At 39.0% G+C, this 25,496-nt stretch overlaps 2 protein-coding genes across 2 annotated transcripts; one reads left to right on the top strand and one right to left on the bottom strand.

Moving 5' to 3' along the window:
• Positions 1–257: 257 nt before the first annotated feature.
• LOC144294473 (membrane-spanning 4-domains subfamily A member 4A-like) lies at positions 258–6,344 on the top strand. The gene is made up of 7 exons (XM_077866114.1): positions 258–455; positions 3,112–3,247; positions 3,639–3,773; positions 3,978–4,034; positions 4,667–4,783; positions 5,635–5,736; positions 6,124–6,344. Exons 1-7 carry the CDS (start codon positions 385–387, stop codon positions 6,205–6,207), a joined length of 702 nt encoding a protein of 233 aa, XP_077722240.1. The 5' UTR covers positions 258–384; the 3' UTR covers positions 6,208–6,344.
• Positions 6,345–9,056: 2,712 nt separating this feature from the next.
• On the bottom strand, positions 9,057–25,038 carry LOC144294472 (membrane-spanning 4-domains subfamily A member 3-like). Its single transcript, XM_077866113.1, has 7 exons — positions 24,914–25,038; positions 21,792–22,129; positions 20,465–20,596; positions 19,682–19,738; positions 17,304–17,447; positions 16,109–16,210; positions 9,057–10,744 (listed from the first exon to the last, which is right to left on the bottom strand). The coding sequence occupies exons 2-7, from the start codon at positions 21,945–21,947 to the stop codon at positions 10,604–10,606; spliced, it is 732 nt and encodes a 243-aa protein (XP_077722239.1). The 5' UTR covers positions 21,948–22,129; positions 24,914–25,038; the 3' UTR covers positions 9,057–10,603.
• Between the last annotated feature and the right edge of the window lie 458 nt (positions 25,039–25,496).

The raw sequence follows: 25,496 nt of genomic DNA, 5'->3' as shown, positions 1-25,496 counted from the left end.
TATCCAGTCATAGCGGTTAGTGATTTTCGTCCTGATGTTTGTTAACAAGTGTTAATTTGTGGTAATTTAAATTTATTCTTAGCTGCAGTTTGGGCTTTGGGATAAAAGTCAATCACTTGTCCTCATGTGACTGAGGTTTTGATATGAAACACCTTAAACACGGTACTTAAGAAAACCGCCCAGGAGGGCAATCAAGATCTGAAAGCAAGTTTCTGTTGGTTTATCCTTGGCTTCGCTATCTCATGCAAGCACTGGTTTAATTCACGAAATTTCCTTGCAGCTGCCCTGTGGTAGGCGGGGTACGATGACCCACAGGAAGCAACAGTGACTGCAGAGCTGAAGGTGGTCATCCCACTACTCTTCAGATCAGACTCTTCAGGGGAAATGGTTTTAAGGAACGATGGTCAGGAGGAGCTCTCACCTCCCATTTGGTGCACTTCTAGAGAGATGCAAAGGTAGGCAGAGCTCATTTTCTATTCTCAGCTTCTAGGAAGAGTTCTGGGTTCAGCTATTGGTGGGTGACATGCGGGAAGGTGGGTCAAAGGTGTCTGGTAAAGGCCGAGGTGAGAATGAGCTTTGGGATGAGTTAGCCTGCTCCTGACCAGGCTTTCGAAGGGCAGGTTCTCACCTACGTGGGCGTGAATGTCCAGGCTGCGGAATTGTGCCCCATTCAACGTTTACTTCAAAGGGAAATATTAGCTAACTTCCAGAATAAATGGAATCTGAGCCAGAGAAATTGAAGGAAGGGAAAAGGAAGAAGTGGCAGGCTAAGGGTATCAGTAGACCCCCCCCTTCCTGGTAAATGGCTCTGCTGAGTCTATTCACGTGCGGAAGGCAGCTCAACACACCCCGGCTTCACCCGTGACCTGATCTCACAGGGAAACTGTGAGAACTTGATGATGTAAGGAAACTTCACTAGCCCATCCGTATTCCCTGTGTAATGATAGAGATACTGCTCTTTTAGGGAGCCTGGGTAGTCAGCCGGTTAAGTGTCCAGCTATTGATCTCAGCTCAGATCTTGATCATCTCAGGGTAGTGAGTTCAAGCCCTGTGTTGGGCTCTATGCTGGGCATGGAGTGTACTTAAAAGAAAAGGGAAAGAAATATTATTCTTTCTTGAGACACAGAAGATCATATGCTAACATGTTTTGACATTGCCCCGTAGCTATAAGTTTTAAACACATGCAAAAATTATCTGGGACCCAATGTAACCTGAGGTGGCAAGTTTAGGTTTTGTCTTCAGGATGTTTTACTGAGACCTGGATCCTGATCACTGAACAGATAGTCGCCAAGGCTCTGTCCGTGTTCTTTTTCCCAGACAGAGGTAGTGAAGCTACTGTTCGAGTCTATTTGTAATGATCCCTGTTTGTGTGGGAGAATATGCAGGAATGAGCACTTTTTTTTTTCCTTTAAGGCAAAAAAATGACACAGAAACTAGGAGATACAGACAAACGAGACTCATTAGAGGTCACATCAGAATGAAGGCAGAGTCTGTCCGGCAGCGTGAGCAAGGGTGCGTCAGTGATTTATTGCCACAGTAACGGTGCATAACAAGTAGCCCCCGAAACTTACTGGCTTAAAGCAACAAACACGCATATTGCTGACAAGTCTGCACGTGGGTGTGGATGGTTCTTCTGAAATCCCCTGGGGTCACTCACACGCGTGAGGGCCCATAATTGCTACCTGATTTGGGATGACTCCCCCCGAGATGAAGGCTACGACTTCTCTCCTTTCCAGTGTCTCTTATCCTCAAGCAAGGGGGCCCAGCTAGTTTTTCTTAGCCACGCATGAGCTCAAGAGCCTGTGCTTTTAAGATATTTGATGATATCTCCTTGGCCAAAGTGAATCACAAGGCCAACATCAACATTGAGAGAGGAAGAAAATATATTCCACCTTTTAACGGGGGCAGCAGCAAAGTCATGTGGCCCTGGTGTGAACGCAGGGAAAGGGAAAGGATAAAGGCTGTCGGTGCAACAAACCTGTCTGCAGGGCTGCTATGCAACAATGAACAAGAGCCTGAAGGCCATTTGGAGTTGGCCCGGCCATCAGAGCTTCTAATAAATCGTCACTATGCTTGTAGCAAAGGGCAACATTAGCGAAGGCCAGTTTGCCAGAGAAGGTGAAGTCTCATTTGGTTCAAACATGGAAACGCCGACTGACATTTTCCGTACATGGAAAGTGAAGATTCTCATTTTACGTAGTTTCTATTCCCGTGCACTTACACATTCATGATATAAATTAAAAATGTATTCTCTTTTACTGTGTTGTAGGCTTCCCATTGACAGGAATCATGTATGTTTGGTTCATTGCTATATTCCTAGCAACAAAACCTATAATAGGGTCTGGCACATAGTAGATATTTAATCAATATTTGTTGACTGATGGAATGAGAGGATAGTACTCTTGTGAACAGCAGCCACGATACATGGCTCTTACAGGATTCTACATGATTCATTTTCCATCAGTCATTTTCTTCTAGAAGATATAAATGTAAGCATTCTGTGTGTATATTTATTATATCAAGTTTTAATAATAAAACAATTTTTAAAAATGATGCTAACTATCTACTAAGTACTTAGGAGGCACCAGGCACCCAGTTCCCAGTTTTATGCATACAGATCTGTGAAATCATAGACGTATGACAAACAATAGGAGGCAGGTACCACAATCACCCCCTTTTTATGATTTTATAATTTATTTATTTATTAAAATAATTTATTTATTTATTTATTTGAGAGATAAAGAGCTAGAGAGCTGGGGGGAGAGGCTGAGGGACAGGGAATGAATCTCAGGCACATTCTGCACTAAGCATGGAGCCCACCTTGGGGCTCCATCTCATGACCCTGAGACCATGTTCTGAGCTGAAACCAGGAGTTGGATGCTCGATTGACTGAGCCACCCAGGTACCCCTCCCCCACCATTTTATAATTTTAAAAACCAGAGCATGGAGATGGTTTATACAGTGCATGACTGGAATTATAACTCTTGTAGAGTAACTTACCATCATAGCAGACTGCCTCATGATACCATTCTCCCCAAAGGCCGCTTTTCATGTCTAGAAGAAAGGGGTTGGAGAATGAGTCTGTTTTCTGTAAAATGTTTACATTTACAGTGCTAGAGACTGTGTTAATACACCAGAAGGAACACCTGGAGGGTTTGGCCCGAATCCTCTACAGAAAAACATCATCCAAGAAGACCAAACAGACAACCTGAAGACCTTCCTGAAGGGGGAGCCCCAAATCCTGGGGGTGAGTGAGCTTGGCCTCCAAGCATAGTATTTGCGGAGATAGCGGATTCCAGAGAGGAGAACAATTTTCCTTTGTGACGCCTGAGCCATGATTAACTGTGTCCTAAGCTGACTCCATAAACCTCTCAGTGGCAGGAAAGAGATTTCTTTTAAAAAAAAAAAAAATCAGAAGTACTGTAATCTGAAAGGAAAATGCATTTCTGCAATGAAAAGGGGAAAAAAAGTTATCCTAAGATCTTTCTAAACAGCCTTGCACTTGAGGAAAGGCCATGGACTCCTAGGGGCTTCATCCTGGGAGCCCTTTCAAAACCAGTTGTGTGTCACGACCACAAAATCTTCTTCCTAGAGACCTGCAAGCCTCATGCTCTGAGCGTCTTCTTCTTCATTCCCAGGTGGCCCAGATTCTGATTGGTCTGATGAAAGTGTGCCTGTTTGCTACGAATCAGTGTTTCTATTATTCTGACTTCAGTTATTGGTGTCTTCCCTTGAGCATGGTCTCAGGATATCCGATATGGGGATCCTTCTTTGTGAGTACACCTTACCTTCCTCAGTGATAGCAGTCTGCAAATATTCCTTCCAGCCTTCTCTTTCCAAAACCCAATGACTTGACCTGGGATTTTACTTCTTAGAGCAAAATATGTGACTAACTGCATTGGGGTTCGGATGATCTCTGGTACGGGTGGCAGTGCAGGGGCAGGCCCACCAGGCTGAGTGGCTCCCTCCATTTTTAGTTCCTTATATCCGGAGCGGTGTCTATTGCTGCTGGAAGAAACAGGACACTGAACCTGGTAAGTACTTCCGGGGCCCAAAGCACAAGCAGAATCAGGCAGCAAAAATAAATAAATAAATTAAAATTAATTAAATAAAAAAAGAATCAGGCAGCAGGTACGCTCTAGCTCAAGACAAAAGAAATTTAAAAAAAAAAGACAAAAGAAATAATCCCCAATTCTCTGAATCATCTGGGCTCTACGGGGTCATGGCAAATTCTTCCATGAGGAAACTGAGGTTTGACGTACTTTTTCCACCCCTATTGTCTGACATTCCGTCCCTGGGATTAATTTGTGAACATAGAATCCAATGCTTCAGCCCATGCTCCTCCTTCTTTCTTAGACTTCGGGGAATTATTTGAGAATGTGTCTTCAACCCCTTAAAAATAAGTGAATGTGGGGATCCCTGGGTAGCTCAGCGGTTTAGCACCTGCCTTTGGCCCAGGGCGCGATCCTGGAGTCCTGGGATCGAGTCCCACGTTGGGCTCCCGGCATGGAGCCTGCTTCTCCCTCTGCCTGTGTCTCTGCCTCTCTCTCTCTTTCTGTCTATCATAAATGAATAAATCAATCTTAAAAAAAAATAAGTGAATGTTTTTGTGTTTTCCAAAGAGAAGAAGAGCGTGAAACAGGTGACACCGATCATTGTCTTCCAGATCAAGGGCAGCCTGGGAATGAACACTCTCAGTGCTGTGGTTGGAGGAATAGGGACAATCATATCAACAGTAGAACTGACTGTGGAACTTAAGTCAGAAAGAAGGTGTCTTATTTTTGTAAGTGTTTGCGAGCTGCTTTGATTTTCTGAAACTCTGTTTATATTATCTAAATGTATATTTGCCCGAGGTGATTGTCTCTTAGTTGATCCTGGCGTATCATGACAAGCCGGAAGATCCAGGACTCTGATCTCATGGGGAGAATTTTCAGCCCCTTTCTGCTGGGACCTACCAGGATAGTTACCTTTTTTCTCTCATTCTTCACTGAACAGAGTTACATTAGAAAATTTTTTTTTACATTTTTTAAAATTTAAATTCAATTTGTTATACATATAGTATACCATCCAGTGCTCCTAAGGATCTTTTTATAAAGTCTCCAGGTTCAAGTTGAGATGGCAGCAGGCTGCTGTGCTGGCTCAGTGAGCTCAGTGTCATTTGCAGGGGGTGGTGGTGGGGAGGAGAGGCAGGGCCCCAAGCCAAGATGCTCAGAAACTCCGGGGTGTGCTATGTAAAAGGAAAGGACACTGATGTCCCTTTCCTAGGCCTGGAGGTTCCCTGATCTTTAGATGAGAAAAAAGCATAAACTCATACAGGGGAGTGGTTATAAGGAAAAAAACTTGAAGCAGACAACATAGAGAATTTCTAAGCCAAAAAAAACTAAGGAAATACATCTGATTTAATCTGAATTTCCCTGCACTTATAGAGATCCGGAGTAGAACTCCTCTCAGTCATTTTAGGATCTTCTTGTCAATTTTTCTTTTTTGGTTTGTTATGAGAAAGAATGTACCTATTTCTAAAGTGGAGGAAGAGTCAGATTGGAATCAGATAATCCAGGGCCTGCAGAAGCTCCATCTATTAATTATATTCCTTCCCTTTTTCCCTCTTTCCTTGTGGCATCTGTTTCTTTTTAGAGGGCATTTGAGACTGTGATACTGGTCCTTTCCCTCCTGGAAGTCAGCATCGCCATCTCTCTTTCTGTGTTTGGGTGCAAGGTGACCTGCTTTGTCTCGCAGGTGAGTGCTCAGGACCTGAGGGAGGGTTCACATTTGGCGAGTGATGCTGAGTCTGTGTTTCTGTTTCTTTCACTGGCTCTTCTCTCTGAACCGATGGGAAAGATAAAGGAGCAGAGTGAAGGAAGGATGGCTGTGATGTGACTTCTTCCTGAAACTAGAGAACACAGCAGCACGCAGAGATAGAGCTATGGCAGGCGTTTCCAGGAGTCTCATAGATCTTGCTGGATATTGATCGTTATCTAGTGAGGGTCCAAGGCCCTGAAAGAACAGATACTTAACTCTTAGGTCCCAGGATACAGAAAAGAAGGTGTTCCCAGGATAGATGTGAATCCCTCTAGCTGAAAGAGTACGTGCATAACTCTGTGTGTGATTCTCAATCTCCAACAGGTGGTGGTTATCCAGTCAACCAATGACAAGTTGCCCTCAGTAACGGCCCCTTATGAACATGTTTATGAGGAGCTGGAGTTTTAACAGAATTGTTCCTGCTTTTAGAAAAGTCATTCATTGTGCGTCACTGAGTCAATAATAGCTTGCCTGCCAGGAAGTGTTCACATCTGTGCACAAGAACAGTTATTACAAAACCAAATAAAATACATTTTTTCCCTCTATTGGTGCTGATTGTGATTTTGAATCCCATCCTCCCACATCGTCCCATAACCAATCATATGCCTGGGATGCACAGTATCATTTCTCTTGATAACTCTTAAAGAAACTATGCCGCACACACAGGAAAGTGAGAAGATCACTATAACAGTTGGCCAATTTCTTTTTTTTTTAAGATTTTTATTTTTTTTTTAAGATTTTTATTTTTAAGTAATTTCTACACCTAACAGGGGCTCAAACTTATGACCCAGAGATCAAGAGCCACATGCACTACCAACTGAGCCAGCCAGGAACCTCCAATTTTTAGATAAATAGGAAGAGAACATCCTCATGTAACCAGCACTTGTGTCAATGAGTTAACATTATCAAAGTTCCTGAAGACTGAGTGCTCCTTTTCACTCACTAAGATCCCCAGGGTAACTGCAGTCTTGACTTTTACAACCAATGTGAGTTTTATCCGTCTTTGAATTATATAAAAGGGAATCTGTGATCTGTATAACTGAGTATGCGTACTGAATATGGCTCCTTTCTTCTAGCGTGCTCGTGAACTTCACTCATGCGATTGCCAGTGGCAGTAGTTTATTCATGCTGCTGAAGACATTCTATTTTAAGACTTATGGAACAAGCTATTACCTATTTAGTATTGATGAATATTTGAGATACTTCCATTCAGGATGAACAGTGCTGTGCACGAAAACTGTACCTCTATACCTTGGTACAGGTATGTGTACAGTTCCACTGGAATTGCTAGGTCATATCCAAATTGCACATCACACACACATGCCTTCTAGCAGTCCCTGAATTCCAGTCACTGTACATTTTCACCTTGGCATTTGTGGTTTTCATTTTAACCATCTTGATGTAGTTGTTCACATTGTAATACTTTTAATATTATCTATTAAAAAATAAATGGTATTTTTATTTTTATTTATTTTTTTAAAGATTTTATTTATTTACTCACGAGAGACACAGAGAAAGAGAGAGGCAGAGACACAGGCAGAAGGAGAAGCAGGCTCCATGCAGGGAGCCCAATGTGGGACTCGATCCTGGGTCTCCAGGATCACACCCTGGGCCGAAGGCGGTGCTAAACCACTGAGCCACCCGGGCTGCCCAATAAATGGTATTTTTAAAATGATTTATAAAAAAAAAAATTGCAAAAGATAGTAATGAGTGTTCCCATACAACCCAAATCAGTTGACATCTTACATTAGTGTAATGAACCAATATTCATACATTATCATTAACTAAAGCATTATTACTATTATTCAGATTTCTTTAGTTTGCAGTGAGCGCCCTTTTCCTGTTCCAAGATCCCAACCAAGACACCACATTGCATTGGCTGCCATGTTTCCTTAGGCTCCTCTTGGCTGTGACGATTCTCAAGACTCGGGTTTTGAGGACCTTGATAGTTTTGTGGAATCCTGGCCAAGTATTTTGTAAAACAGCCCTCGACTGGAGTTTGTCTGACTTTTCTTTCTCATGATTAGACTAGTGTTTTGAGTTTGGGGAGGAGGGTTGCAGAAGTAAAATATATTCTTATCATAACCAATCAAGGGCATATATTATCAACATGATTTACGCTGTTTATGTTGACTTTAATCACCTCCCTGAGTAAAGTTTTTCGGTTTTTTCCACTGTTACCTTTTTCCTGACTTTTATGCTGTACTCTTGGGAAAAACGTCACTATACAGCCATTGCGTGCAGCCCAGACTCAAGGAGTCAGGAGTTATAATCTACTGCGTTGAGGGTGCAGTAGCTACATAAATTACTAGATATTCTGTGCTGGGATTTTATCTATTTTCTCCCACTTACTTATGCACTCAATTATTCATTTGTATGAATTCATGAATATTTACATATACTTTGGGTTATAATCAAATGCTACCTTATTTTATTGCTCAAATTATTTCTATTTTGGTCACAGTGGCTCCTGTGTCTCTTTGAACCCCATCGTTGTGTCTCACTGTGTGTGAGCCCTTCCCTGTTTTATGGCACCACCATATTCTCAGGCTCATCTTACGGAGCTAGTGCTCCAGTTTTGGAATCAGCCATTTCATCAGGCAGCCCTGTTTCCTTTTATTGGAGAATGGGATTAGAAATCAAGATCTGGGCTCTAGGTATGGTTGTTGCTATTGGTACGTCATTTCTTTCCGGTTCTCTAACTTAACAGAGCAAAGAAATGTGCATATGTCTATTAACTCACATGTCTTGGTTGAGCTACTATAACAAGATATTATAGACTGAGTAGCTTAAACAGCATTTATTTCTCATAGTTCTGGAGGCTGGATGTCTGAGATCAGGGTAGCAGCATGGTCAGGTCTTTTCTTGGCTTCTAGATAGCCATTTTCTGATTGTATGCTCAAATAGTAGAGAACAAAGAGAGAAAGCAAACTTTCTCATATCATTTCTTATGAGGTATTCATTCCAGATCCATCCTTTTTGCCTCATTCCCTCCCAAAGGCTCCTTCTCCAAAAACCATCACATTGAGGATTAGAGTTTCAGCCTGTGAATTTGGGATGGCGGGGGGTGGGGGGGTGGTACAGATGCTCAGTCCATAGCACCATGTTTGTACACATCTATAAAAATTTTTATCCATAGCCATCTGTTATATATGTTACATCTGGTTTGAAAAGAAAATCATGAGAAGTGCTAAAAAAAGGCACAAGAAGCTCCACAATTTTTACACATTTTAAAAACTATTCTGTGACCCATGGACTATTCAGAAGTATGCTGTTTAATAATTTCCAAATATATTGAATTTTCCACTTACCACAATTCTCTTATTATCTGAGAACATATTTTGTATGATTTCTTTTCCTTTAAATTTGTCGAGTTGTGTTTCAACACAGGAAGTAACCAATACTGGTAAATATTCCATGAATATTTGAGAAAAATGTACTGTTGTTGGATGAAGAAGTCTATAAATGTCAATTAGATCAACCTGATTGAACTGCTGCTCAGGCCATCTATACCATCTATACCTTTACTACTTCTCTGCCTGGTTGATACACCAGTTGCTGTCAAAAATATGTTGAGGTCTCCAAATATAATGGTGTATTTGTCTATTTATCCTCTTAATTTTCTCCATCTTTTTCTTCAAATGCTTTGGACCAGCCACAAGTGGCCATTGAACACTTGAAATATGGTTACTGAGACTAAGAAAATAGACTTTAAATTTTAAAAGATTTAAATAATTTAAATTTAACTTGCTATACATGTATAGTGGCTACTGTAGTATGTAGAACAGGAATGGAATTGTTTGATCTCATGGGAAATAGTGTTAATTTTATTAGACTTTGAAAAGTTTTGGTTGTATTATTCAAGAGGAATGGGGTAATGCTTTGATTAATTGTCAGTGGGTCAATTAAACAACACAAGTTTTTATATATGACTATTTACATAAAATATCATCAGAAAACCTTAATGTACTTAGAATGATGCAGTATAAATAATTAACCTAACATGATATTAATAAAATATTATAATCTATAGTACCTCATATAGTTAAAAGTTTGGGATTTTTTTTTAAACCTATATTAACTGTTTTCCTTGATAGATATCCCAATCTGAACTGAGTAAGCACAAGCTAGACCATTTGAGAGATAAGCAAACTGATCTTTAGTCAGGGAAGATGCACATCCAAAGTCACAGAGTGTAAAAATGATGGACCAAAGACTTCATGCAAACAATTTTCACAATTACTTCAGGAAACTCTATGTTTACTTCAGTGGTTTTCATCAAAAATTAAGCTTCTTAACTTGATGTCAGCCTACATTTCCTGTCTCCCACACAGTGCTGGGAAGATGACTGTTTAAAGGATTGTGGCAAAAAGTGACACTTGCTTTTTCTAGAACAACTAATTGCTAAAGGTCCAACTTCTAACATTTTCTTTCCCTATCTTGAGAAAATTAAAAAAAAAAAACTTTTTGAGATATTGTTCTATTTGGTAGAACTCATATCAGTGTGCATCTAAAGTGAAGTAAAGAACATGTAAAGTAGATAGCAAATGAACTTCTGATGTGTTAAGCCACCAATATTTCAAGGTTAAGTTTTGTAACAGAGCATAAACCTAGTCTGTGATGACATCCAACCCTAACAAAAAAAGTGGCAACAATCAAAATCTCAATGTTATAAATGCTAGTTGCTCTCTTTGTGACCCTGAACTCTATGCTTATGTATCTTCACAGGTGTGTATTCATGCCTCAGTGGCCACAGTATGAGCTTCTTGCTATCACTGTGGATCCAAAATACAGAGGTGCAGACTCATATTTGTTTGTTAGTATCTGTGGAATAACGTGAAGGTGTATCTTCTTTGCGTTCAAGTTCTCGATATATTATAGTTTGAGGCAACAAGTCTTGATAAAGACCTTCAGAAGGTGATTTCCAGCAAAGCAATACATAAATCTGTAAATAAGCCAAAGAATAATCTTTAAAGTATGTAACATAAGCCATTAAGAATAATATAATCCAAGTCCTCAATGATTTGTCTCCAAATATATGCTCTCTTACTCCAAAGATAAATTGGGTGGACTTTGGGCCCAGAGGAGCCCACTGGCTGCTCTCCAAAAAGGAAGAAGATAAGGTCAATTTCAATCATGACTAAAAGTACCCAATGATTCAACAAATGGTGTTGGGAAAACAACAGCAAAATGTAAAGGAATGAACCTGGACCACTTTCTTACGCCATACACAAAAATAAATTTTAAATGGATTAAAGAGCTAAATGTGAGTGAGACATGAAACCATAAAACTCCTAGAGTAGAACACCGGCAGCAACATCTTGGACGTTGGTCATTGTAACTTCTTTCTAGATATATCTCCTGAGGCAAGGGAAACAAAGACAAAAATAGACTATTGGAACTTCACTGAAATGCAAAGCTTCTGCACAATGAAGGAAATAATAACGCTAAAGGTCAACCTACAGAATGGTAGAAGACATTTGCAAGTGACATATCTGATAAAGGGTTAGTATACAAAATATGTAAAAAACTGATAAAGCCCAAGACTTCAAAACCAGATAATCCAATTAAAAAATGGGCAGAAAAAACACTCTGGAAAACAGTATGGAGGTTCCTCAAAAAGTTAAAAATAGAACTACCTTACAATTCAGCAGTTGCACTAATAGGTGTTTATGAAAGGATACAAAAATACTAATTCAAAGGGATGCATGCACCCCAATGTTTATAACAGCATTATTTACAATGGCCAAATAGTAGCCGTTTGTGGCCAAATGGAAGTATCCCAAGTGTCCATCAACTTATAACAGATTGTGAAGATGTGGTGTATATATACATAGTATATATGGAACATATATATGCAGTGGAATATTACTCAGCCATAGAAAATAATGAAATCTTGCCATTCACAACAATGTGGATGGACCTAGAGAGTATTATGCTAAGTGAAATGCCATATGATTTCACTCATATGTAGCATTGAAGGAACAAACCAAATAAGCAAAGGAAAAAAGGAGCGAGAGAGAGAAACAAAGAAACAGACTTTTAACGATAGAGAACAGATGGATGGTTACCAGAGGGAAGGTGAGGGGGGGATGGGTGAAATAGGTGATGGGGGTTAAGGAGGGCACTCTTCATGATGAGCACTGGGTGTTGCATGGAAGTGATGAATCACTATATTGTACACCTGAGACTAGTAGTTTTTTTTTTTCCCAAATCAATCTCCTTTTTAAAAAAATGTTAATTTAATTTGCCAACATATAGTATAACACCCAATGCTCATCCCATCACGTGCCCTCCTCAGTGCCTGTCACCTAGACATACCATCACCCACCCACTTCCCCTTCTGCAACCCTTTGTTTCTCAGAGTTAGGAGTTTTTCATGGTCTGTCACCCTCTCTAATTTTTCCCACTCAGTTCCCCTCCTTTCCCTTATCATCCCTTTCACTATTTCTTATATCCCCCATATGAGTGAGACCATATGATGATTGTCCTTCTCCGATTGACTTACTTTGCTCAGCATCATACCCTCCTGTTCCATCCATGTTGGTGTAAATGGTGGATGTTCATCCCTTCTGATGGCTGAGTAATATTCCATTGTATACATAGACCACATAATCTTTATCCATTCATCTGTTGAAGGACGTCGAGGTCCTTCCACAGTTTGGTTGTTGTGGACATTGTTGCTAATAGTTTTTTAGTTTTATTTACATTTTATTTACAAACCCTTGTGTCAAGGGCTGACTTTCAATAATAGATTGCAGCAAAGAGCAAAGGAACTGCTCTGCTACAAAACAAAAACAAAAACAAAGACAAAAAAACATGCAGAAGCAGGTCATCTATGAATGGTTTAGCACCAAGCTCACCATGGAGGTGAATGAGTAAAGAAAGAAAACTTCCCAATAATGACTTTTTTCCAGATATTTAGCCAGGTATCAGGCTATCTGGCTTATCAGTGTTTAGTCTTGAGGAAGATAAAGGAAAATATAAGCCTACCCATCAAAATAATTCTTGAACAACAGAAATAGGGAGAGATGATAGGGCTTTTTTCCTTCTTTTATCATTTGGGTATAAAGAATGCCAGTCCACCTAATGCTGGGAATTTTGTTTATTTGGTGCATTGCTGATGGGCTAGAAAATAATGAGCTGATAATAGAACTAAGTTTTTGAGTGTCTGAACACATTAGGTGTGATTATGTATATAAAATGTGAGGTCTTTTTGTATTTTGTATTTGTGATTTGATATTTGTCTCTATAATGAATGATTACTTGATGAGAGAAAAAATATGAGTTTTTTTTAAATAAAGGAAGATTATTGTATTTTCATAATTTTTAAATAATACTTAATCTATGGAACTGTTACTAACATTTCCCTTCTTTGCCTAACAATCTAACTTGTTTTTAAACTGGAAAATGGAGATAAAATTGTGACTGTTTTCTAGGCTTTCTTGCAGCTAAGTATGGACAGATATTTAATTACTATCCAGAAAAATGTGAGAATAAATAGCATGTCTCAGTTTGGAGTTACACACTTACAAAGAAGGGTATGTATTCTCATCCCCCTTTTTCCTTTCTGCTGGTTGAGATGTGGATGTGACAGTAGGAGCTGGAACCTCCTTCATGGATCTAGAGGTGAAAGCCACATTTTGAGAATAAAAGTTCTACCTTTCCATCCCTGTTCTTGGTAAAAGTACATTGCCATAGAGAGCAAAGACCTGGCTTACCATAGCCAGGGAATATTTAAAATATAAAGCAATTCTACTGCCACCTATATCATCAGAGAGTAGGATGCAAATACTAAGAAATACCTAAGAAAAGTATCCTCTCCAATGTCTACTGTAGTGATGGACGTGAAAATTAGTGTACGAAGAGCTGGAGAGGAAAAATGAATAAGTTAATACCTCCCAGAGACGTGAACTACACTATAACTTAAGTATTTTATGTCTTTGGGGCGGGGGGAAAGGAATCTTCATAATTCTTAATTCTTGCATAAAAATTATTGCAATTGCTATAGAGCAGTGATTTCACATTTCTCTTTTTTTCTCTCCAGGTTGATGATCATTATCTTTGGTCCATTCCACACTCACATAAAGGATGTGAGTAGAGTGGGGGCAAGTGATTTGTCTTTCAGCCAGCACTGCAATGGGCTACGCCTGGACTTGTTGAAGAGAGCTACAAATATACAAAGACTCCAGCACAATAAATGGTTTGGATTATTGTCCTTTCTGAGTTGATGAGTGTATTCTAGGCATGAGGAGGAAGGTAGATATTTATACGTGGTGCCTATAGAGAAGAATGACATTGAGAACATTACCCATCTTTCTTTAATAATAGAAATTCTATCTACTTTAGCTCAATTTGAGCCTGATGGACTTCTGCAGCATACGTTATAGTTCAATGAGATCACGTGACACGTGTTGGTCCAGTGTAATGCGAGAGGGGAGATACATTTCACCTCAAATCCATGACCTTACAAGAATAAACATGTCTTCCCCTTCTCTGTATCTTTTCTCACTGGGTGTTGCACAAGTATGAAGGGAGGAGCTGTGGCGTGCAGAATAATATGGTGTCATTACTATAGTTATGTTATATCATATGATAAAGAAGACATTATTTGGATGGCCTTAATCTAATTACAGGAGTCTTTTAAGCAGATTATTCTCTGGATAGTAGAAGAAGGAGTCAGAGAGATTCAAAGCATGAGAAACATTTGACAAAGAGCAAGTTATCTGTTGCTGAAATGGAGGGAACACCTTGATAATGTCTGAGAGTGGCTTCTAGGAACTGAATGTGAGTGACTCCTGGCCAATCATCTCAGTCCCATAGTGACGGGCAACAGAATCCTGCCAACAACAATGAGCTAGCAGACCATTCGAGACTTTCCAGAGGTCTGATGTCTCCAGTACATGGACTTCAGCCTTGTGAGATTCTGAGTGGAGCTTCCAGCCAGGTCCACCCAGGCTTCTGATCTACGGAGCTGCGAGGTGGTAAGTCGGTGGTAGGTATTGTTTTAAGTTGGTATGCTTGTGGCAATTCGTCAAGCAACAACAAACATTTATTATGTATTTTAGTACCGGAAATGGGGTAACAATCCAGTACTATTACTATATCTAAGGTATGTGAATGAATATCTAGGATATGGGAATAGCTGTGGAAGTGGGCAGTGGGACAAAACAAGTTTGAGGAAAATTTTGAGGAGCAAGATTTTCAAGAACAAAATTTTGAGAAATAAAAAGTACAGAGAAAGCCTAAAATGCTTCAAATTCTTTGTTTACTGGAACTAAAGACATTGAGAATGCTGTCAGTGTGGCTCAGAAAGGAGTGAGGAACACATTACTAGAAACTGAAGGGAAGGTCTTGCTGTGGAGAGGCAGAAATCTAACAGAATGTTGTCTCACGGTCATGTGGGAAGCACAACTAGTAAATGGTGAACTTTGATAACAAACTGAGGAGATTTCCAAAGTATTGAAGGTAAAGCTCACCCAGCTTCTTGCTTACAATAAAAGGTGAAAGGGAAGAATTTCCACCTCTGGGTGACGCCTTTTGCCATGCCCTTGGGTCCCTCCCATCCATGGTCTTCCTTTCCAACTGCCTGTCCTGAGAATTCAGACTTGCATTATTTCCCTTAGGATCAGGGAATTCAATGCTCGTGATAAGTGTTATATACTTGAAATGAGGGGAGGGGAGTTTTGTTGCCATAAATCTTTCCATTTTCTGTTTGAATTAACCCTAACTGACGCACAGCTGCAGCAGTAATTTCAACACAGAAAAAGAACCAAGTAATGAGGTTGGGAAAGTATGCTACTACTTCTGTATTACCTATATTTGTTACGTGTGATAATAAAATACAAAATTCCAACTCTATTTGTGTTTCTTAGTCTGCTGTATTTTCAACTGTGTGGACCTGCAATAATATATTTAATCTGTTTCAGGTTTTTAAATTAATTATACCTTGATTTTATTATTTTTTGGATGATATGTACTTTGTATATTCATCATACTAAAGAGTATACTTCTCTAGTAAGTTAATGGATGGATGGATGGATAGAGGCACAGATGCATGCATGCATGCCCGGATGGATGTTTGAATTCATGGATATATACCCATGGGTGAGAGTTTCTGTATGGATTAGAGAATTATACACTATGTATTCCAACTGTGCTCAACACACAACTAGTAGCTCCCAGGTTATCCACAGAATCAGTTATAGCTTATGTTTTTGTTTGTTTTACCCAAGGTAGAAAGAGTTACTGACAAACCACTTCACGAAATAGTTGAAATTATCCTCACTCTTCCAAGAATTGCACTTACCCAGTGAATATTCTCGTCATCCACATTATAACTGAGCATGGAGAGAGGAAGTGAAATTAAAATTTGCAGACAAGTTAGGATCATTAGGACAATCACAAGTCCCTGTCAAAGAAAATAAAATGTCATGCATTACCTTCCACCCTGATGATAGTTTGGAAGGTTTTATTTCAGAGCCTCACATCAGGCCCTCAAAAGGGGACACATTACATTATACAAAATGGTGGCATGAGGTTGGATCTGAACCCAGATGTATATGTGCTGCTGTAGGAAACAAGAGTTAGCATAGTCAATATTCTTGAATATACTAATATAAGATAGGAAGTAAAACTTGATGAGATTTCAGAATTCACAATGATTATTCCACTTACTATTATTATTGGTGGTGGTAGTGGTGGGTTATTAGTTATACTATTATTGAAGTTATTATTAGTTTGCCATAGATATTGGTAATGTTGCCAATGCTTACAAAGTTGGCTCTTCTCAATATACAAAGCAGAAATGGCAGGGGTTCAGATCTATCTCCCCAGTGAGATACTAAATTCTTTTAGTTTTCCAGTGAACTCAATTCTAGTTAAAACCAGAAAGTTTCCCAAATTTGGAATACACTTTAAGGTAAAAATCAAATGACGGTTGCGAAATTTTTTGTCCTTGCTCTAATAAGTGAGATGTGTCTTCCAACATTCCAGTGGTCTTGGCCTCTTTTACAGGTTTCCCACCGGTTTCTTTCTCCTCTGCCTCAGACCATTCATCTCCATTACTTTCACAAGGCTTTATTGCAAAAAAGAGTCCACTCTCAGGTGGTGGCAAGTCAGAATAAATATTCATTCTCCATGTAGCTTTGTGAAATACTTATTTTTAATTCCTAGCAGTGATGAATATTATGATAGAATATAATTAAAGAATAATAAAGAATAACGTAAAGACTACCCCAATCTATGACTCAAATTTTAACATCATTCTACTTCTTCACCGCTATTTCTTGAAAAACAAAATTTAGATCCCAGAACTTGGGGATCTTTGCCATTGTAAAGAAATAGTTTTTGTTTTGTTTTGTTTTTTCCCTAAATGTGACACCTGTAGAGGGGCATTTGGAAGCAAGAATTTTGTTCCTCAAATATACCAATGATCATGTCTCATCTGCATCATGCTCAGATAAGCATTCAGTCTGCCCACAATTCAGGAGGATAATACTTACAGTTGCAATTGATTTGATGCCCAAACAGAGAGGTTCCTTCTCGCAATCATGGTGGATATTTTTTGTTAAATTGTACGACAAAATACAGATCCCAGCAATCGAGATGAAGGTGCTGAGAGTGTTGGCACCTAGATTCCCTCTCAGCTGAAAAAAAAGTAAATAATGAGCTTATAAGTTAAGGGCCAGGGGCTTCTAGACCCTATAAGCTGAGGGGAGAATTCTGACTTAACTTAGCCATGGGATCTACAGGCTTTCATCATTCCTATATGGTCAATTCAGCTCAATGGCAAATCACATTTGGGAGAAGAAAATTTGCAGAGGATGGATTTTTTTTTATAAAAAGATTTTATTTATTAAAAAAAGATTTTATTTATTTATTCATGAGAGACACACACAGAAGAGAGAGGTAGAGATGTAGGCAGAGGGAGAAGGAGGCTTCCTGCGGGGGCCCCGATCCAAGATCTCCAGGATGGCGCCCTGGGCCAAAGGCAGGCGCTAAACTGCTGAGCCCCCCAGGGATCCCTGATCTTTCTTAAGCACATACCATGGATAGGATATGAAGCATTATAGACATCTTAGCCTCTGTAGTTTTTGACTCTGTATAGCTCTTCCCTCCACCAAAAATAAAAGTTTGCCTTGCTCAACCCTAAGACATGGTTTTCTCTTTATTCACATCGCCCAACCTCATACCATAGAGAGGTTTTAGTAGCTACGTAAATCTTTATTCATTCTTCTTATGGTGACAAGATATGAGGATCACAATTTCTAAAATCCAGGGAGATCCAGCCATAGGATGATCACTTGAGTCATTGGGCCAGCGTGACAGTTACAGGATGAAATGTACTACAAAGCTGTGGTCATCAAGACAGTGTGGTACTGGCACAAAAACAGACACATAGATCAGTGGAACAGAATAGAGAATCCAGAAGTGGACCCTGAACTTTATGGGCAACTAATATTCGATAAAGGAGGAAAGACTATCCATTGGAAGAAAGACAGTCTCTTCAATAAATGGTGCTGGGAAAATTGGACATCCACATGCAGAAGAATGAAACTAGACCACTCTCTTTCACCATACACAAAGATAAACTCAAAATGGATGAAAGATCTAAATGTGAGACAAGATTCCATCAAAATCCTAGAGAAGAACACAGGCAACACCCTTTTTGAACTCGGCCATAGTAACTTCTTGCAAGATACATCCACGAAGGCAAAAGAAACAAAAGCAAAAATGAACTATTGGGACTTCATCAAGATAAGAAGCTTTTGCACAGCAAAGGATACAGTCAACAAAACTCAAAGACAACCTACAGAATGGGAGAAGATATTTGCAAATGACATATCAGATAAAGGGCTAGTTTCCAAGATCTATAAAGAACTTATTAAACTCAACACCAAAGAAACAAACAATCCAATCATGAAATGGGCAAAAGACATGAACAGAAATCTCACAGAAGAAGACATAGACATGGCCAACATGCACATGAGAAAATGCTCTGCATCACTTGCCATCAGGGAAATACAAATCAAAACCACAATGAGATACCACCTCACACCAGTGAGAATGGGAAAAATTAACAAGGCAGGAAACAACAAATGTTGGAGAGGATGTGGAGAAAAGGGAACCCTCTTACACTGTTGGTGGGAATGTGAACTGGTGCAGCCACTGTGGAAAACTGTGTGGAGGTTCCTCAAACAGTTAAAAATAGACCTGCCCTACGACCCAGCAATTGCACTGTTGGGGATTTACCCCAAAGATACAAATGCAATGAAACGCTGGGACACCTGCACCCCGATGTTTCTAGCAGCAATGGCCACGATAGCCAAACTGTGGAAGGAGCCTCGGTGTCCAACGAAAGATGAATGGATAAAGAAGATGTGGTTTATGTATACAATGGAATATTACTCAGCTATTAGAAATGACAAATACCCACCATTTGCTTCAACGTGGATGGAACTGGAGGGTATTATGCTGAGTGAAGTAAGTCAGTCGGAGAAGGACAAACATTATATGTTCTCATTCATTTGGGGAATATAAATAATAGTGAAAGGGAAAATAAGGGAAGGGAGAAGAAATGTGTGGGAAATATCAGAAAGGGAGACAGAACATAAAGACTGCTAACTCTGGGAAACGAACTAGGGGTGGTAGAAGGGGAGGAGGGCGGGGGGTGGGAGTGAATGGGTGACGGGCACTGGGTGTTATTCTGTATGTTAGTAAATTGAACACCAATAAAAAAAAAAAAAAAGAAAAAAAAAAAAAAAAGAAATGTACTACAAAATAATGAATCCCCTGGGGGACTGGGCTTCACACGGGAAGTCAGAGTGTTGTAAGTTCTCATTTTCTTTCTGAACGACAAATGGAAAACTTGTTAGCTTACCAGTGATTTTGTTTGCTTCTTGGCAGACGCAACAGTCAGAGATCCAGAGATGATAAACTGTTTATAAAATAAGAAAGATGTCTGCAGAGTAGCAGCTACGTTCAACTCGCCCTTCCTCCTCGTGCCAGATGCATCTCCCCCCTCCCTCTCCCTCCCCTACTTCCTGGGCCTCCCTTCAGAACTTGGAGGAAAGCAGATCCTTAAAGTGTGTGCACCACACGATTAAGGTACCATGGTCATCCTTTTATTCTTATGAATAGTAAAATTCCTTTAGCTAAATAAAAGAAGTGGATGTAAAAATCACAGGGGAAAACAATTTATTCAATGTGGAGAAAATGAAATAAAGAGAGTAGATATAACTCAAAGATAAAGAGAAAACGTGAGCTCAAATTACATGGCATTTTTCTCAGTGTATTTGGCCAAGAAGCGTGATGACTTAAAAGGAGGAGCATCTCCCTATCCCCAGCATCTTCTCTGATCCACGTATTAATAATACATTTCAGAGACTCTTCTTCTATGTGTCAAACCCAGGATATTCTCCTCAGGCAAAATCGCAAGATTATACCGAATAGGTTCATGCTATACAGTAATGAACAGAACTTAAGGGCTTTATTATAGTAGAATATATATTCAAGTTCAAGAATATATATTCAAGGTTGGAAATCAGATCTTAACCTAGCATCATTGCAAGCACTCGAGAATTGGCAGGATGCCATACAAGTTCTGTGTTGAGTTGATGAATGAGTGATTAAATGGTTATAATTAGAGATGTGGGATACTCACAGACAATGCCCCCCATATAGGGAAGCCTGTGTAAATCGAGAAGAAAATGATTCTGTACGTTTCAGAATCAAGAAGAAGAAATCCAATTATCCCATAAAAGATGCATTTCACACCAATCATAATCTGAGCCACCTGGATAAGAGACAAAACAAGCCAAATTACCAACCACCCAAATTATCAAAAATCCATGTTTTAAAGACAATGGTGAACCTTTTTCAAGAGAGAGAATCACTTGGTCCAAATATCGTGGTCACTCATAGGGTTGACCCCCTTGACTATTATTAAAAGATCTGCTAAGAAGAATCAGTTCCCGGAGAATCTGTCTTTTTTTTTTTTTTTCCAGTGGCCAGCCCATGTGGGTAAACCTTGCTTCAATAAGATATAATCAGTATGAGGCTCATCCAAGAGCTTAGGACTTCTACGGTCTCCTCTTAATGTACCTCCCCATCCCCCATGCCCATATAAACACAGTCCCTTGCTTTTTTTCTTTCTTTCTTTGCTAATGTTTATTATTTTTAAATATAAATTCAATCAATTAACATATAGGGTATTATTAGTTTCAGAGGTAGAGCTCAGTGATTCATCAGTCTTATATAACACCCAGGGCTCCTCCCATCAGGTGCCCTCCTTCATGCCCATCACCCATTTACCCCATCCCCTCCCACCTCCCCTCCAGTGACCCTCAACTTGTTTCCTAGAGTTAAGAGTCTCTTATAGTTTGTTTCCTTCTCTGATTTTGTTTTGTTTTATTTTTCCCTCCCTCTCCCTATGATCCTCTGTTTTCTTTCTTAAATTCCACATGAGGGACACCATATGATAATTGTCTTTCTCTGATGGACTTATTTCACTCAGCATCACACCCTCCAGTTCCATCCACATCGTTGCATATGGTAAAATTTCATTTTTAGTGGCCGAGTGTTATTCCGCTGCCTCGCTATGCCACATCTTCTGTGTCCATTCATCTGTGGGTGGACGTCCTCTGGACTCTTTCCACAGCTTGGCTGTTGTGGACTCTGCTGCCATAAACATTAGGATGCGGATTCCCATTGGGATCACTATGTTTGTATCCTTTGGGGTAAATACCTCATAGTGCAATTGCTGGGTCGTAAGGTAGCTCTATTTTCAACTTTTTGAGGAAACTCTAGTCCTTTGCTTTTAATCAAAGTGTTGTACTTCCACTTCACAGAATGGTTGACACAGAATGGCTGACACAGGTCATAACCTGGTGCCTCTATGCCAACCACTTCATTAGCCAGAATAATCCTTCATCCTGAATATATCCTCCTGCTTCTCCTGATTCAAAATTCTTTATTAGTGGTTTACTTACCCCCAGTGCTTTTAGGTTTCCCTTCAGGAATTTCTGCAGCTTGTCTAAGGGATGTCTCAGGGTACCAGATGTTTCTGTCTTTCCCAGTGGGGTACTCTGGTTTTGGTTTGAAGAAATGTCCACAGTCATCCCATCAGAATTCAAAGCTTTGCTCATTCTGTAATAGATCTGTCATCTGATAATAACATCAGATATGTACTGTCATATGCCAAATACTGTTCATTTTATCGCAATGGAAGTAGATACTGGATTTCCTTTATCTGAGGTCTTTATCACGTATGAAGAGAAGCCACTGGCCATGTGATGTTCATGTGTCTGTGCTGATAACTCTGATATCACTGATGCGATAAACAACGGTGTAAATTAAGGAGAGAGATGACAGAGGTTGAGAAATATCAAAGCCTACATAACTGTAAGATATCCTCCCAAGTTAAGGAAATTTGTAAATCTCAAGTCTGTGGTTTTTGTTTTGTTTTGTTTTTTAAGTTGCATGTGGTCACAGACTTGTACAAAAGTACCCACCATGGGAATTGTGATATATCTATTTAGCCTTATTCTTGGTGGAGTGAAAATAACCTGAGATTTAGAGGCAAACGGATCTGAATTAAAGACATTTCTCTTTAATTTAATTAAATGTATAGGTAATTTATCATCCAATCCAAGATAGTTTTGAGAATGAAAGAGAATAGGAGTAGTATCCATAATTATGCTAAGGAAATAGAGACCTGGGGATACACTATATAAAAGCCACCATACCTTTAATTATTGTGTGACAAGGGATCCTTGGGTGGCTCAGAGGTTTAAGCGCCTGCCTTCAGCCCAGGGCATGGTCCTGGAGACCCGGGATTGAGTCCCACATCGGGTTCCCTGCATGGAGCCTGCTTCTCCCTCTGCCTGTGTCTCTGCCTCTCTCTCTGTGTCTCTTGTGAATAAATAAATAAAATCTTTTAAAAAAAATTACTGTGACAAAGAATTTAGTTGAAGCTCCAGGTTTGTCAACATAAAATATAATTATGTTTATGCCTCATAGGTGTGACACCAGAAATGATGCAACCGATTTTCTCAGTATCATCAGAGATGTGATAAATGTAGCATAAATTCTCAGTTATCTTCTCAAGAAGTTAGGCTATGCTTTGGTACTTGTCAAAAACAGTGATGGATTTCCATAGAAGAGCAAATCCCAGAATGGCCACCTTTGAAAACTAACTCATTTTGAACCTTTGCTCCCCAAATATTAGCTTTTTATTTCTATATAATCTTCTACCATATCAACTTTATGACTATGTGCTAACATTAAGTTAAGTTTGAGAGATAGGGGCAGACTCTTCCTTATTGCATTGGTATCTATGAATTCTATCACTCTCCCTAGTATGTTTTAATTTAGTTCTGCTTACACTTTGTATAATTTCTTATGTTTCCTCCTCCCATTATGCTAATTATATGGAATTAGACCCTTAATATAACTGCTTTTGTACAAAATTCCTGGATCAAAGTGGAAACATAGTTTCTGACTTTTGCAGTCCATGCCAAATTTATTTAAAAAAGGGGGGGGGGGAGATAGCAGTGTATACTGGTCCCAATAATGTGTGTGTGTAAATTTCTTTGCAGCCCCAATGAAAAGATTAAGATATCATGACATGGACTCTTAGGGGACATTTAAGATTAATCCTAAGTATTCAATTTTTCTATTTCCACTAGTTGCTTTCAATTAAGGAGTCGAAACAAGGAATTTATCTTATATGAGAACGCTGGAAGTGCTAACAAGAACTTTTTTTTTCTATTTCTTAAGTGGATGAGTCTTGTCAATATTTCATTTAAAAAAGTATCTATTCAATCTGTTATTATATCTTTTTAACATGTGACTCCTACATCCAAAGATGGTAAAAAACAAACAAACAAACCAAAAAAAAAAAAAAAACTTGCCCAAGTTCACAGACATATTTATAGATGTGGGACCAAAGAGCCATAGGTCTGATAAGTAAAAATCTTCTCTTTAGATCAAGCCTGGCTCAGACTAACACATCCCCTATTCAGCCTCCTGAAGCTCCCATGTAACAGGTTTGAGTTTTTGAGGGAGCCATAGCTTTCAGTATAACTTTGTTGGGGGGGGGGGGGAATAAATTGTTGACTCCAAAAAGTATCTCCCATTATTCCTCATTGCAAATGTCATTATTTACTCATTCATTCACTTAATAAATATATTTATTTTCTAGGTTTAAAATATTGACTATAATATTTACTGGACACATTTTGATTCACTAAACTCACTTTAATGATTTTTGTTACAGATATATGTTATTAAATACTGTAATATTCTATCAATCTTACACTTGTAATTCAGCCTTTGATTGCTCCTTGAAGCCACCATCCAACTGTTCAATATTTTGGTAAGATTTTCGCATTTACAGTTATCATCTTTCTAACAAATGCTGCTCTTCCATCTCTGTTGTCTATTTAGAGAATGACATTGCAATATTTCTTGGCTACTCCACAGTACAAAAATTCGCCTTGTTTACCACATTGTCCTCACCTTAAATATTGACGTCAAAGCCCTATTAACCTTTTAAGTTAATATAGCTTCAAACCCACCAAATCCTCTTCGTTATACCTCTACCAGCTTAGTTATAAAACTCTCATGATTCTCACTAAGAATGCCACTGTGAACCTAGCTGGCTTACCATATCCAGTCTTGAAGTGCTGAATTGCACTTGCAGATTGTAACCAAAAAATTTCTGTCACAATTCTAACCAAATTATTCCCCTGTATCTTAAATTGCGTCCGCTAGAAAATAGGGCTGGAGATAAACTTCCTTGTTAATGCTAAGCCTTACTCTCTACCCACTGATGAGTAAGGTGTGCTTGCATAATCAGAAAGTCAGAGAGCAGGAATGAAGACAAGATCAAATGTATCTAAGTCACTGGAACTTTCTCATTACCTTAAAAAAATTCCTGAAATATTAGGCAGTGAGTATCTACCAATGGAAACAAAGGAAGAATGGTCTCTGCCTTGAGCCCACATTCAGTCCAGCCTCAGTCTGTCAGGTTTCACACCTGTGCCTCTCAGAACATAGACAAAAGTACTTTCTGGTGCTCAGGATAATGGAGGAAAAAAAGGTTACCTACCTAGACATGTTCCACCACAAGATGTGGGAGCCTGTAGTCTTCTTAAGCTTACGTCTCTTCTGTATCTATCAAGGACTGTGACAACATATGGGGGAGGAAAATCTATGCTCTGATCTCTGTGTTTCTTCATTTGCTGTATTTCCACACCCAGAATTCCAGATAAGCAGTTCTCATGTGTTTAGACAAAGTTGATACATATCATATTTTGTTGCACAAAATTAGTAGCCTTATTACCATAATCCGCAATACCAATTGATAGTTTTATTTCTGCACATTGTCTTTCCATTTCTTTCTATTAATCTAAAAAAGAATGTATTTTTTTAGCTTACTAAATAAAATTCTTTCCTTTGGAGCAATTTCTAGGAAATTCATATTTTCAACCAACTTCTCTTGGTCTTTGCTTTAGCACCTTATAAACTATACCTTCACTAAAGTAAAATAAACATTAAAAAAAACAGAAAAATAAATATATTTCCAATAATATTTAAATTTCAGGACTCTATCTCAATGATCAAGCTCAAATATACCAAGCAAAGTATTAATATATAACTATATTAAGATGACATTACAATAAAAATCAATA

This window comes from Canis aureus, chromosome 23 (assembly GCF_053574225.1).
Source record: "Canis aureus isolate CA01 chromosome 23, VMU_Caureus_v.1.0, whole genome shotgun sequence".
Lineage (NCBI taxonomy): Eukaryota > Metazoa > Chordata > Mammalia > Carnivora > Canidae > Canis > Canis aureus.
This window is presented reverse-complemented; position numbering and strand designations above follow the sequence as displayed.